The 12,431-nt window shown below is 34.4% G+C and overlaps 1 protein-coding gene across 21 annotated transcripts in view; it reads right to left on the reverse strand.

Annotated features, from left to right (window-relative positions):
• The window catches only part of CEP128 (centrosomal protein 128), a 397,326-nt gene that overhangs the window by 240,825 nt on the left and 144,070 nt on the right, over positions 1–12,431 (reverse strand). For all 21 annotated transcript variants that reach the window (XR_005363617.1, XR_005363616.1, XR_005363618.1 and 18 more), the window contains one exon: positions 8,032–8,196. Coding sequence is in view for 17 of the 21 variants with exons in the window: in XM_038545463.1 (XP_038401391.1) it covers positions 8,032–8,196 (165 nt within the window). In the remaining 4 variants the exon portion in view is untranslated. The remainder of the gene's footprint in view (positions 1–8,031; positions 8,197–12,431) is intronic.

A 12,431-nucleotide genomic window follows, 5' to 3' on the forward strand; every position in this document is an offset into this window, starting at 1 on the left:
TGTATACAATGGAATATTACTCAGCCATTAGAAACGACAAATACCCACCATTTGCTTCAACGTGGATGGAACTGGAGGGTATTAGGCTGAGTGAAGTAAGTCAATCAGAGAAGGACAAACATTATATGTTCTCATTCATTTGGGGAATATAAATAATAGTGAAAGGGAATATAAGGGAAGGGAGACGGGGTGTGTGGGAAGTGTCGGAGGGGGAGACAGAACGTGAGGACTCCTAACTCTGGGAGGCGAACTGGGGGTGGTGGAGGGGGAAGAGGGCGGGGGGTGGGAGTGGGTGGGTGGCGGGCACTGAGGGGGGTGCTTGACAGGATGAGCACTGGGTGTTGTTCTGTATGTTGGTAAATTGAACACCAATAAAAAATAAATTTATTAAAAAAATAAAAATAAATAAAATTTGCAAAACAATGTATGAAGTGATGAATCACTAAATTCTACTCCTGAAACAAATTACACTGTGTTAACCAACTAGAATTTAAATAAAAATTTGGAAAAAAAAATAAATTAATTAAAACAAAAAAATAAATAAAAAGAAGAAGAAAGAAGAAAGAAAGAAAGAAAGAAAGAAAGAAGAAAGAAAGAAAGAAAGAAAGAAAGAAAGAAAGAGAAAGAAAGAGAGAGAAAGAAAGAAAGAAAGAAAGAAGAAAGAAAGAAAGAAAGAAAGAAAGAAAGAAAGAAAGAAAGAAAGAAAGAAAGAAGAAAGAAAGAAGAAGAAAAAGAAAAGTTACTGCCAATGGAACAGTGTTTGAAGATGGCTTCTGCACACTTAGGTTCCACTTTGGAAAATATAGACCACATGTACTCCTATACTTTTATTTTTTGCCCTGTCCTTTGCCACAGCTGTATGTATAACTGTCCTCCCCCCACCCCCACAACACCGCCCCGCCATCAATGCATAGTCATTTCACTTTTACATTTGAAACCTGTTTCTTAAAATCTGGCATAGTGTTTCATACATGGTAAAGGCCTCTGATATTTCAGTCAATTCTCTGTAAAAGTCAAAACCCTAGACTTAATGACTACAAGTGGTTCAATTAAAAGCATTTTATAAATAACAAATAGAAAATTTAAAATTTTACCTTTAATTTGACCATCTTATTACTTTCATTGTTGGTTTTTTTTTTTTAAGATGACAGCAATCTCACAGGAAATTACTCATAATATCTTAGTATTTATTTAGAGTATCTGGTTTAAATTTGCCTCCAAATTAATACATGGTAGCTACAGTTTTATTTTCTTTATTCTACTCACACAATTTAAAATAGATGAAGCACCAAAGAAAGAGTAAATCCTGCCTAAAAATGACCTAAAGTATAAACACTAAAGTAAAGAAGTCAACAGCTCATTTGCTTCTATTTCTTTCTTGCTGTTCTGAAAAAATAAAATAAAATCAGTGAATTCTGTTACAATCAAAGAGTTCTTAGTAAAAAAAAAACTTACAGAACTGAGATTTTGCAAACTAGGAATACTTTATAGAATAGACAGCTGACAATCATACATATTTTTTCATATCATGAGAAGTAGCAATCCTAAACAGATGGTAAATTAGAACCAAAACACAAAATTAAACAACACTGATTCATTTTTTCCTGCCACAGATAAATTTTATGTGGCAATATCAGGTTTTAATTAGATTTTTCTAACAAAATCTCTGATGACTCCTTTTCCAAAACTGGTGTCAAGCTAAAAAAATAAGAGAGTATATGGTAATCTGTTGAATATAATAACCTTAAATTTAAATTCGACACTGTGAGTTCAATGAAAAGATACAAATGTGAGTCATTTTACTGGCAGTAAATAAAGGGAAAAAACAAGAGGAATTTGTGCTCATATCCTGTTTCCACCACAAGCTATGCAATGTTGGGCAAGTCACTATGTTATATTCTCAACCTCAGTTTCCACCATCTGTAAAAATGGGCATCATAATCACTTTGCAAAAAAGAAATATAATTATCATTTTTCAAAGATCCATATCTTGTATGAGAAAACTATCTCCTAACTGTTTTTATCCAATATAATTGTTGTTTTAAAATATGTTGCTAGGTGTCACATAGGCTGCAAATAATCTGAAAAAAGTATTTCATGGGAAGGAGAAAAAAAAAGCATTTCTCTGAATCCTGATCTACTCAACACTTAGGTTTCCATGAACTGCTATAGCCTTGGATGGCACATAATCTGTGGCCTTAATGTGTCTAATTGTGTCACCATGGTTTCTCTTCTCCTGAAGGAATAAGAGAAAAACGGTCTTCTTGAGAGAATTCAGTACAGTGCATATATTTGCAAGAATTATATGAGATAACTAAGAATCACAGATAACCTATATTGTCTACATACTGGTTCTTACAGATTCTGGTACAAGAGAAAAAAACAGAATTGGTAAACCTGATTCCTATTTCCAGTTCTACCAATGACAGTGGGGAGCACTTGAGCAAATGAGTTAACTCTTTGGACTAGAACTGCCTCATTAATAAAAGAAGGTGGCAGAGGGTTAATATTATTGAAGGTTCTTTCATAGTTCAGAATTACACTGAGGCCAAATGTTTTGGGAAACACCACCTTTGCACAATATTCCAGTGTGATCTTGTAAACACTAAGACACTGCTTATTAAAAACAAAAACTAGCACATAGATTTTTTTTTTTTTTTTTTTTGTAGGGCAGAAAAACAGAAACTACTGAAGAATCTTCTAACATTACCATGGCTAGCTATAACCACAAGGTATGTGTACCCATGTGACAACATCTCCTGTAACGGGGGAAGTTCTACATATGGTTGTGATTATGGGTAGATTAAAGGAGAAAAGCAAAATGAGGAGAGTGGATACCTCTGTCTTTCTCTAGGTTAGGGTAGCAAGAAGCCTATTTGCAGAATTCTGCTTAGAATTAAATCAGTAACAAATACAAATGAAATTTTCAGGTATGGAAAGTACTGGGTCATGTAGGAGAGAAATTACTTGATCTATAATTTTAAAATAGAAAAGACACAGTAATGTAATCAACAAGAGAATGCCATATCCACCACACCAGATAGAATATTAGGTATCAAATAAACTTGATTTTGAAAAATGTTCAAGGACACAGGCAAATTTAGAACACAAAGCTGTGCATGGCAAATAATCTCATATGGGATTGGTGTATGTGTGTATAAAAAAGAAATCTGAAAAGAAATTCATGAAAACTTGAATGCAAGAAAGTTAGGTGGTAGGATCACAGATAGGTTTTTAAACCTTCCCTATAAAGTATCCTACATTTTCCAAATGAAAATCTGGTTTATCTATTTTATAATTCTTAATTCTCCCTTTTAAAGAACAAAATTATCTTAACATAATTTCAGAATTTATAAAAATGAATATAATCAATAAAATTATTCTCTCAATATCTGAAAATTAATGTCTTTATTATGTCTACATTAGACAAAGGAAAACAATCTCAGAACATTACTATCATTTTTTATACCATTTTTCTCATTGCTTATAAAGATACCTGCACAAAATATTACACATATTTTTTCACAAAACAGTCATACTTCTAAAACATAAGGTCCAAGAGAATAAACCTAGTATAAACAAAGTAATCTACAAAATCATATTCTCTTAATTTTAGACATCATATTTATGTCTAAAATATTAAGTAAACATGTTCAAAATTAAAAACAATGTTTAATACTTATACTACAAAATTACTTGGACAGCTCCACAAAGATGGACAGTATCATTAGTAAACGCATACCTACTTTAATACAACTTTTTAAAGTTGGATCAGAGACAGGTCTGTTTAAATAAAGCATTTAAAATCTTCACTATGAAATCTCTGATGTTGACTTGCCGAGAAAAAATGGTTTAATTAACACACTAACTCTTTTGATGATTCAGATTCCAGTGAAGCCAACAAAAATAATTTCCTTTATTTTCCCCAGATTTTATTTATGTATTCATGAGAGACACAGAGAGAGAGGCAGAGACATAGGCAGAGCAAGAAGCAGGTTCCCTGTAGGGAGCCTAATGTGGGACTCGATCCCAGGACTCTGGGATCACGACTTGAGCCAAAGGCAGACGCTCAACCACTGAGCCACCCAGGTGACCGCTAAAAATATATTTCTGATAAAACAAACAGCATTGAGTTCCAGGTAAATGCCAGAAGAATAAAAAAAATTAATGTTAATAAGATCCTTTTAGAACAAAAGAAGAATCAAATATTTTCCTTTAAAATTCTAAGCAAAAGGAATATTAAATTTCAATGATATTACATACAGAGAGGAGAAGAGTTCTATCTAACATTTCATGAGAGCTTTTTTTCCCCCAGTAAGAAGTTCATAATAAAGTTTTCAACGCATATGTAAAAATTCTGTGGGTTGCACAATACTTGTTCTCTTTGTCATGTAAAATTGAAAAATAACATTTGATGTTAAAGCAAAATCAGATGTTGGAAAAAATGTATTTTATTACCACATATCACCGCTGACTACACAAGGAAAATGTGCTTAAGTTAGTTATTCTGTACATATATACTAACAGCTATCTTCTACTGCTGATTCAGGCTGCTGCTGTTAATGACTTTATATGAACTTTGATGCAATTTTCATATTTTTAGTAATAATATGACAAGAAACAAAGAGCTAAAGTATGCAGTCAAAATAGTAGCAAGACATTTAGAAAAGAGGGGAAGTGTGTATTAGTGGCATAAGAGGGGCATACAAGAATAATGCTATGTTAACAAGAAAGGCTACCCTTTTGATTGCAGCAGAATCATATTTGAAACCCCTTCAATCCATAAGGCCTCATTTACCAAGTTCACTGTACCTCTTATATAGTAATCTCTGGACTACAAGTCATGGAGCTTTATTTTTTTTTTTCACTGAAAATGTATTTTTGTCTTGTTTTCTTATTTTCTGCAGTCTTCCCTCCCACACACACAGAATAAATGTACATATATGCATAGGTTATACATATTTTTATCTACATACTACATATGTGTAAGCATGTATATGTGTATCTACAGATACCTCTTTATCAAAAATTTACTTACAAATTACCTACTGTAAAAAAAAAAAAAAAATTTACCTACTGTGTATCTGGTTCTGTGCCTGATTTTGGAGATGGAAAAACTATCAGGATTTGGTTCCTGTACTCAAATAGAAGACATAATTATAAAACTCCCCACTTACTTAGTTTACTTAACACACATGCCTTCAATATCACTTGCTAATGAAAATGCCAACTCTTTTCACAAGGGAGCCTCCTTTGTGGGCCATCTGTCTCAAGTGACTCAACACAGTCTAGTTCTAAACTTCCAATCTGCAGAGTTCTGCAATAATTCTGACTCCCAGTTCCCTGGTCCTGCACTACCTAACTTTACTGGAAGACCACAGTCAGTCAATACTTGCTGATTGGGTGATTGCTTAGTGGTCGAACCACTAATCAGCATTTATCTGAAAGTATGACAATCACAAAATAATGCCATTTACTAACTGATAGATTATTAGATATGGGTTACTCTGACAGGCACTTTATTCATTTTTTCACAATTAATTCTATAAAGAGGTATCATCATACGTTTTTAAAGATGATAAAAGTGAGGCTTTGAGTTTTAAGCAACTTGCTTAAAGCCATACAGTTGCTAGAAAATGATTTACGTTCAACGTTCTGACCACAGCCACTAATGCTATACCATCTCCCAGAGAGAAGAGCCCTGTTTATAGATGGCTGGACCCAAAAATTTTGATTCCTATGTAACCGTATACTAAGGCACAGGTCAACATAAACAGCTAAGTGAATTGAAAGTAAGTAATAATCATGTACACAAAAAAACAGATCTTAAAGGCAAACATATAAGCCATACATATTTACGTATGTGTGTTTAAGATAATTGCATCTTTGAGATTATACACCAGTTTAGACTCCAGAGACCTCTTTTCTCTGTATTAGCACACACTGTCAAGATTCGACTATACAGTTTTGTTTTGTTTTGTTTTGTTTTTCGACTATACAGTTTTAACAACTGAAAGTGATTTTGTTTTTCATGATCTGGCTAGGAACATTCAGTTGCAGACCTTTGTCTCACCTATATCCAACCCTCAGCACCCAGCATTAAGGCCTGCCACATACTGGATGCTTAATACATAGCAATGGAATACTATCATTAACTCTTGAAACTTTGTCCTAAGGTGAATGTCCCATCTATGTGAATATGTGATAACACATATTTATCTTGAACATCACAAATAGAATCAGTGAAGAAATGTTTTAAGCAGAACAAGGTAAACTTATATTCCAACATAAGAAATTTTCAGTATTTCTTAAGTGAAAATACGTGAATATAAAACCTGTTACCACAATCTTCTGGCTAGAATTTTAATTATGGAAAAGTTGGAAAAATTAGCATTATCTCCACAGCAACTACACCCTGGCAACAGATAGAGTAAATACGTGTGAACTGGTCATACTCAAAAGAAAGCATGAGGGATCCCTGGGTGGCGCAGCAGTTTAGCGCCTGCCTTTGGCCCAGGGCGCGATCCTGGAAACCCAGGATCGAATCCCACATCGGGCTCCCGGTGCATGGAGCCTGCTTTTCCCTCTGCCTGTGTCTCTGCCTCTCTCTCTTCCTGTGTGTGTGACTATCATAAATAAATAAAAATTTTTAAAAAAAAGCATGACATAAGAACTAAATTGCAGCGGTTGTCAAGATTGTAGGCCTAAAATTTAGCAACTTAATTTAGCACATTTAATCATAAACACAAAACTAACTTATATCTTATTTCCTTGATTTTACCAATTACTAGAAAGGTGTGTGTGTGTGTGTGTGTGTGTGTGTGTGTATATATATATATATTCACTATATATATTCACTATATATATTCACACACACACACACACATATATATATATATATATATATATATATGTAGTGAATTTTGCAAAAAACATAAAGAAGAAAAGATCACTTAAGTGTTAAGAAAGTTTCTTCCTAGAGATTTATGAAGCATTTTATGATACCCCACCCAGTGGTGGCAGCTTCCTCATAGATGTTTTAGTACCCTTATCAAGTACAGGATTCATTTGACCTAGTCTATGCCACCTTATCCTACTATCAGTACTTCAGCGGTCTTTTGACATTTGACTTCTATCATACAATTGCAGATCCCTTTTGGAAGTTAGTGGAAGAAAAATATTCTGTCTTCTATTCCTACTTGACTTTTGCCACGAAAGTGGAGACTCAAAGTCCCTATATTCTACCCAATGCCTGATATATAGCACATACTCAAAATAGGAAAGCAGTAAGCCTGCTAGGGATGTCCCAAGGTTACCAACCTTCTTAAGCTTCAGTCTCTGCAACTGCAAAAATGAGCGTAAGTATCAATTTCATAAAATTACTATGAGCATTGAGAGCGTCTAGCACATAGTGAGTACTTAACTATTATGTGTTTTGAGTCTCAGTTTCCTCATTGGTTGAAAGGGATCAATAAAACCTAACCCAAAGAGTTGTGAGAACTGAATAAGCACACATATATAAATCAGTTGGCATAAATGGCTGACATATAGTAGGTTCTCAATAAACTGGAATTCCTTTGTTACTTTTCCCCTAAACTCCTATTTCAAGACCCAGAAGAAATTTAAAAATCAAATGTAGTAGAAGATTAATAGTTGGTTGAAAGAACAAAAATCCAGTATTCTAATAAACTATCATTTTTTTGTGTTGCCAATAAAACTTTCCTATGAAAGACTATAATGAGCATTTATTAATACATATAATACAGGCACCTCAGTGGCTCAGTCAGTTACACATCCAACTCTTGATTTCAGTTCAAGTCATGATCTCAGGGCAATGGGATGGAGCCCTACAATGGGCTCTATGATGAGCATGGAGCCTGCTTGAGGGTCTCTTCCTTTCCCTCTGCCCCTCACTACCCCCATTTGTGGGTGCACACTATCTCTCAAAAAAAAGGAATAAAATATATTTTAGAATACTAGAAAAATTTAAATAAGTCATTTTTAATATTAAAAATTCATTCATATTTTTACCTTTTCTTCTAGCTGGTCCTTCAAAGCCTGATATTTTAGCTTCAGTTTTCGGTTCTCATTTTCATTCTGGGTTAATTCCTCTGTCAGCCTGTCACACTGTGATTTCACCTTCTCTAGCTGACAACGATGGACTTTAGCTGTATTCTTATCTTCTATGCTTTCTGCCTGAGAAAAAGAGGAGAAAAGAAAAAGTCCACTGGCCATAGCCAAACTGTACACCAAACAAATTACACATTGTATCCGTGGGAAAAAACTTCAAGATTTTGCTCTAAGCATCTGTACATACATACACACAAAGGAATTGCTGCTTGCATTTACTCAATTACTCCTTGGTGCTCACCGAACATTTACTCAGTGAAAGGTACTGTACTAGGTGCTAAGATAGCAAATATGAAGAGTAAATGTGCCGGATACAACTATCAGTTAATTCTACAGCAATGAATGAGAAGGGCTTAACAAAGGCAGAGGCAGATACTATGCCAACCTAAAGCGGGCACCTCAACTCTGCTGAGAGGGAAAGGGGTTGTGAGAGAAGTGTTCCAAAAGGGAAATACTGTGACACAGTACTGACTGATCAGTTTCCTCCTCTATACGAGGAGCTTTACAACATTCCTGTTCATCAACCCATCTCCTGGGTCTTGTGAAATAAATGGGTACTTCCAGTACAACAAAATTACTGATCCCACCCTGTGAGGCTGAAAGGATTATGAATTGTAGCAGCCAAGAAACTACAAGTAACTTAACATGAAAAGGAGCATACTGGTGATTATTTCAGTACCAACAGTGTAATAAAGTACCGGGTTTTTAAATTTCTTTTTGGAATATAACCAGAATCAACTTTGAGAAAAAATTAGGAATAATCTATTCTGTATATGGGATTCTATAAAGATTTGCCAGGTATGTGAATTTTAAAACTTTTTAAATAACAACTATGTAAACACTTACTATATGTCAGGCACTGATCTCAAACTTCTTGCATAGTTTTTCTTCATTGTGTCCTCACAACAACCCATCCAAGGGAGGTACTATTACTACTGCCCCCTTTTCTGAAGCTGAAGCCCAGAGACACTAATAACTTGGCCCAGGATATGCAACGAGTAACTGCAGAGCCAGAATTTGAACCCAGAAATTCCCTCTAATGTCCATGCTTTCAACTAGTCTGCCATGCTGCCTTTAGCAAAGTACATTTATCATTTTTAAAAACCAGCTGGGTACAATTTGGCAATGTTCACTAGTCACACCTACAAGTTACTAATAGCTTGTTACTAATAGCTTATAAGCAACTACCTATGATCTGTTTAAAATACATGTTTTAATTTCCAAAATATATGTTTTTTTTTCTTTTTACAAGTGTACTGTATATGTGTAATCAGGTATGTAGGAATTCAATCACTGGAATCAATTTCCTGAGAGGAAGTTTTGTCAGCTTTAGACAAAATCTGTATTACATTCACCTCACAAAATTCACCTAAGACTGGATGCAATTTTAAATTAACAAAAGAATTGATTTTTAATGAGGAATCCTGTTTTCACGACCCAAAAACAAAATTATAAAATAAAGTCTCTCATCAGGAAAATTGCTCAATTATGATTTTAAGTTCCAACAGAATGCTTTGCCTTTTCCTTACGGCTAATGAAACTCTTGGATATAGAAGTTTCCCCTAAGGCCAGTGGCAAACTGAAGCTGGTTCAGGGAGCCTTAAAGAACCAGCTGTGCCCATCTCTTCCCAACACTGTCCCTCTCCAGGGATGTCTTCTTTGATAGCCTGAAATCAAATGAGGTATTCACATAACACTAAAATAGACAAATGCTACAAATCAGGGTTTACCCCTCTAACCCCAGGGAACCTAGTTTAAACCTAGTTTAACCCTGGTTAAAAGTAAACTTAGTTTACTTTTTGTGGTTTTACTATTACGTTTACATTTCATTCTAAAGTTTACAAAGTGATGTTTTACTCACAAAAGCCCTGTGATAAAGATATTACTAGTCCCATGTTATTGATGAGGTACAAAAAGGTTAAATAACTTGACCAATATCATACAGCCAGCAAGAAGTGAAAGTATAGAGCTCAAATCCTTGGTCTTTTGATTCAAAAAAAAAAAAAAAAGTGGGGGAGCTCTACCAAATGATTTCTGTTGAAATCATAATGAGGTGATAACCCAATGTCCTTCAAATATTAATAAAGTACTTCATTAAAATATTTTACATTTAAATTTAAAAAGAGGCATAAGAAAAGTAGTTCTAGATGGGGAAAACATGTAATTCATGCAAAGAAAAAATATGGGTAATGCATTAGCATTAGTAATAATGGATTACACATTGAGGAAGAAAGTAAGACCCAGGAAAAGTAATAAAGATGAAGCCAAAAGACAAAGAAATAGAACATGTATAGAGCCACTTGTCCAAAGTCCTATTGTACATAATTCAGTACACTAAGTCATCTGTGATAACCATTATTATCAACTCCTTTTAATTAATATAAATAAGTAAAAAGTATAGAATTATGTTAATGAAATAGCATGAGGCAGGAGTTGTTCTTTATGGGCAACTCATTCAGTTTACAATGAAAGTGCTCACAATCTCTGGTTCTCTTTTTTAGCTCTTATGCAGCTTTTATACCATAGTAAAGGGTGGCTATAAACACTCCTCCTCTATCTCTGTCTTCCTAATTAAAAATGCCTAAAAATTTGAGAATATCGACAGAGTCCTTCTAAGTTATATATTATTTTCATACAGGTACTTTCTCAAAGCTTTATTGTCATCTCATTACATATGCATAGAAAGACTTCCTAAAGAAAGAATGGGGAAAACTACCCTGTCTCCTATTGAATACCATCCACTCTGTTTTGATCTAACACTCTCATACTTTCTCATGGATCTTCTCCACCCATCTATGACTATGACAAATGGAATGAACATGTTTTCAGTTCTTCTTTCATCCTGTCACATTTGATACTCTTGACTGTACCTTTCTTGAAATGCCCTGCCCAGGTTTCCAAGATACCATTCTTTTCTGGTTCCCTCCTGTCTCTCATATAGTCCTTTATTCTTCTTTGCTAGAACCTCTTTCTCAGTACTTTCTTAAACCCTGGGGTTATAGAGTTTCATCCTCTACTTTCTCCCTATATGGTCTCATTAAAATCTCAGGATTTCAACTACTACCAATGGGTTACTGGATTCCAAATATTCAACTTTAATCTTACTTTCTTCCTCAATGTGTAATCCATTATTACTAAAAACTATTCTGCTTAGACTTTCATGGTCAGGCTTCAGTTCCTTTCCACCTCAATGTGCTAAAAAAAACTGGATTTTCCACTCTTCTCTCCGAATCTGCTCTTCTGACTGCATTATCTACCTTGACAAATAGCCTCATTAACCACCTTAGTCACCCAAGTCTATACTCAGTCATCCTCAATACTAATCCTTTTCACCTATAAGCAGTGTAGTTAAGAACACAGGCTCTGGACTACCTAGGTTCAAACCCTCGTCTCCACTACTTTTCAGATGTAAGACCTCGGGCAGTTAACTTTCTGCGTCTGTTTCCTCATTAATGAAAAGATACCATATGATCTGCAAGGATGATGTGAGGATTAAATGGTTAATGCATATAAAGTTCTTATAGTAATGACTGGCATGAGCTAAGTGCTGGGAAAAAATGTTTGCTAGTATTATTGTCACAGCCAATCAATCAACATATGACATATATTTTATTTTCTTTAAGATTAAGTCCTCTCCTATCTCTGATTCTATTTTTATGTCCTCATCAATTCTGACAGATTGTTATGCCATATTTCATCAATATTAAGACATATTTTTACACATTTTACCACTTCTGTCTTGGGATGTTGTCTTGCAGTTGACAGTATGTTTTCAGAAGGAAGTATTTTTTTTTCTTAGTAGCACATAATGATGCACCTTATAATTCATGGCATCTTAGGTTGAATGATATGTAGTAAGGCTTCTTAAGTATTCTCTCAGCCTCCATTCTGCTCTGCCCACTACAATTAATAACCCCAAATCCACTACTGCTGGTAGGCTATATGGAACTGGGAAGAACTCCTAAAATAGCTGAAAGCTTTCTACAAATGTCAGCTATTTCATTATAATTTCATCTTTCATCATAAGCATTTTTATGGCAGTTGTATTTCAAGGAATTTTGAAAAAAAGTTATAATTAACCTTTAAAGACTTACCTATTTACCTATGCAACAGATATCTACAATGTTCCAGAAACTGTTCTAGGCATTGGAGATATAGCTGTAAACAAGAGACTCAAAACCCAGTCCTCATGGAGTTTTCATTCTAGTACAGGGAGACTTAAAAATAAATAATATGGAATCTATGTCATATGATGATAAGTACTATAGAAAAAAACAAAAGCAGGAAGGAGGGACAGATTT

Source organism: Canis lupus, chromosome 8, assembly GCF_011100685.1.
Source record: "Canis lupus familiaris isolate Mischka breed German Shepherd chromosome 8, alternate assembly UU_Cfam_GSD_1.0, whole genome shotgun sequence".
NCBI lineage: Eukaryota > Metazoa > Chordata > Mammalia > Carnivora > Canidae > Canis > Canis lupus.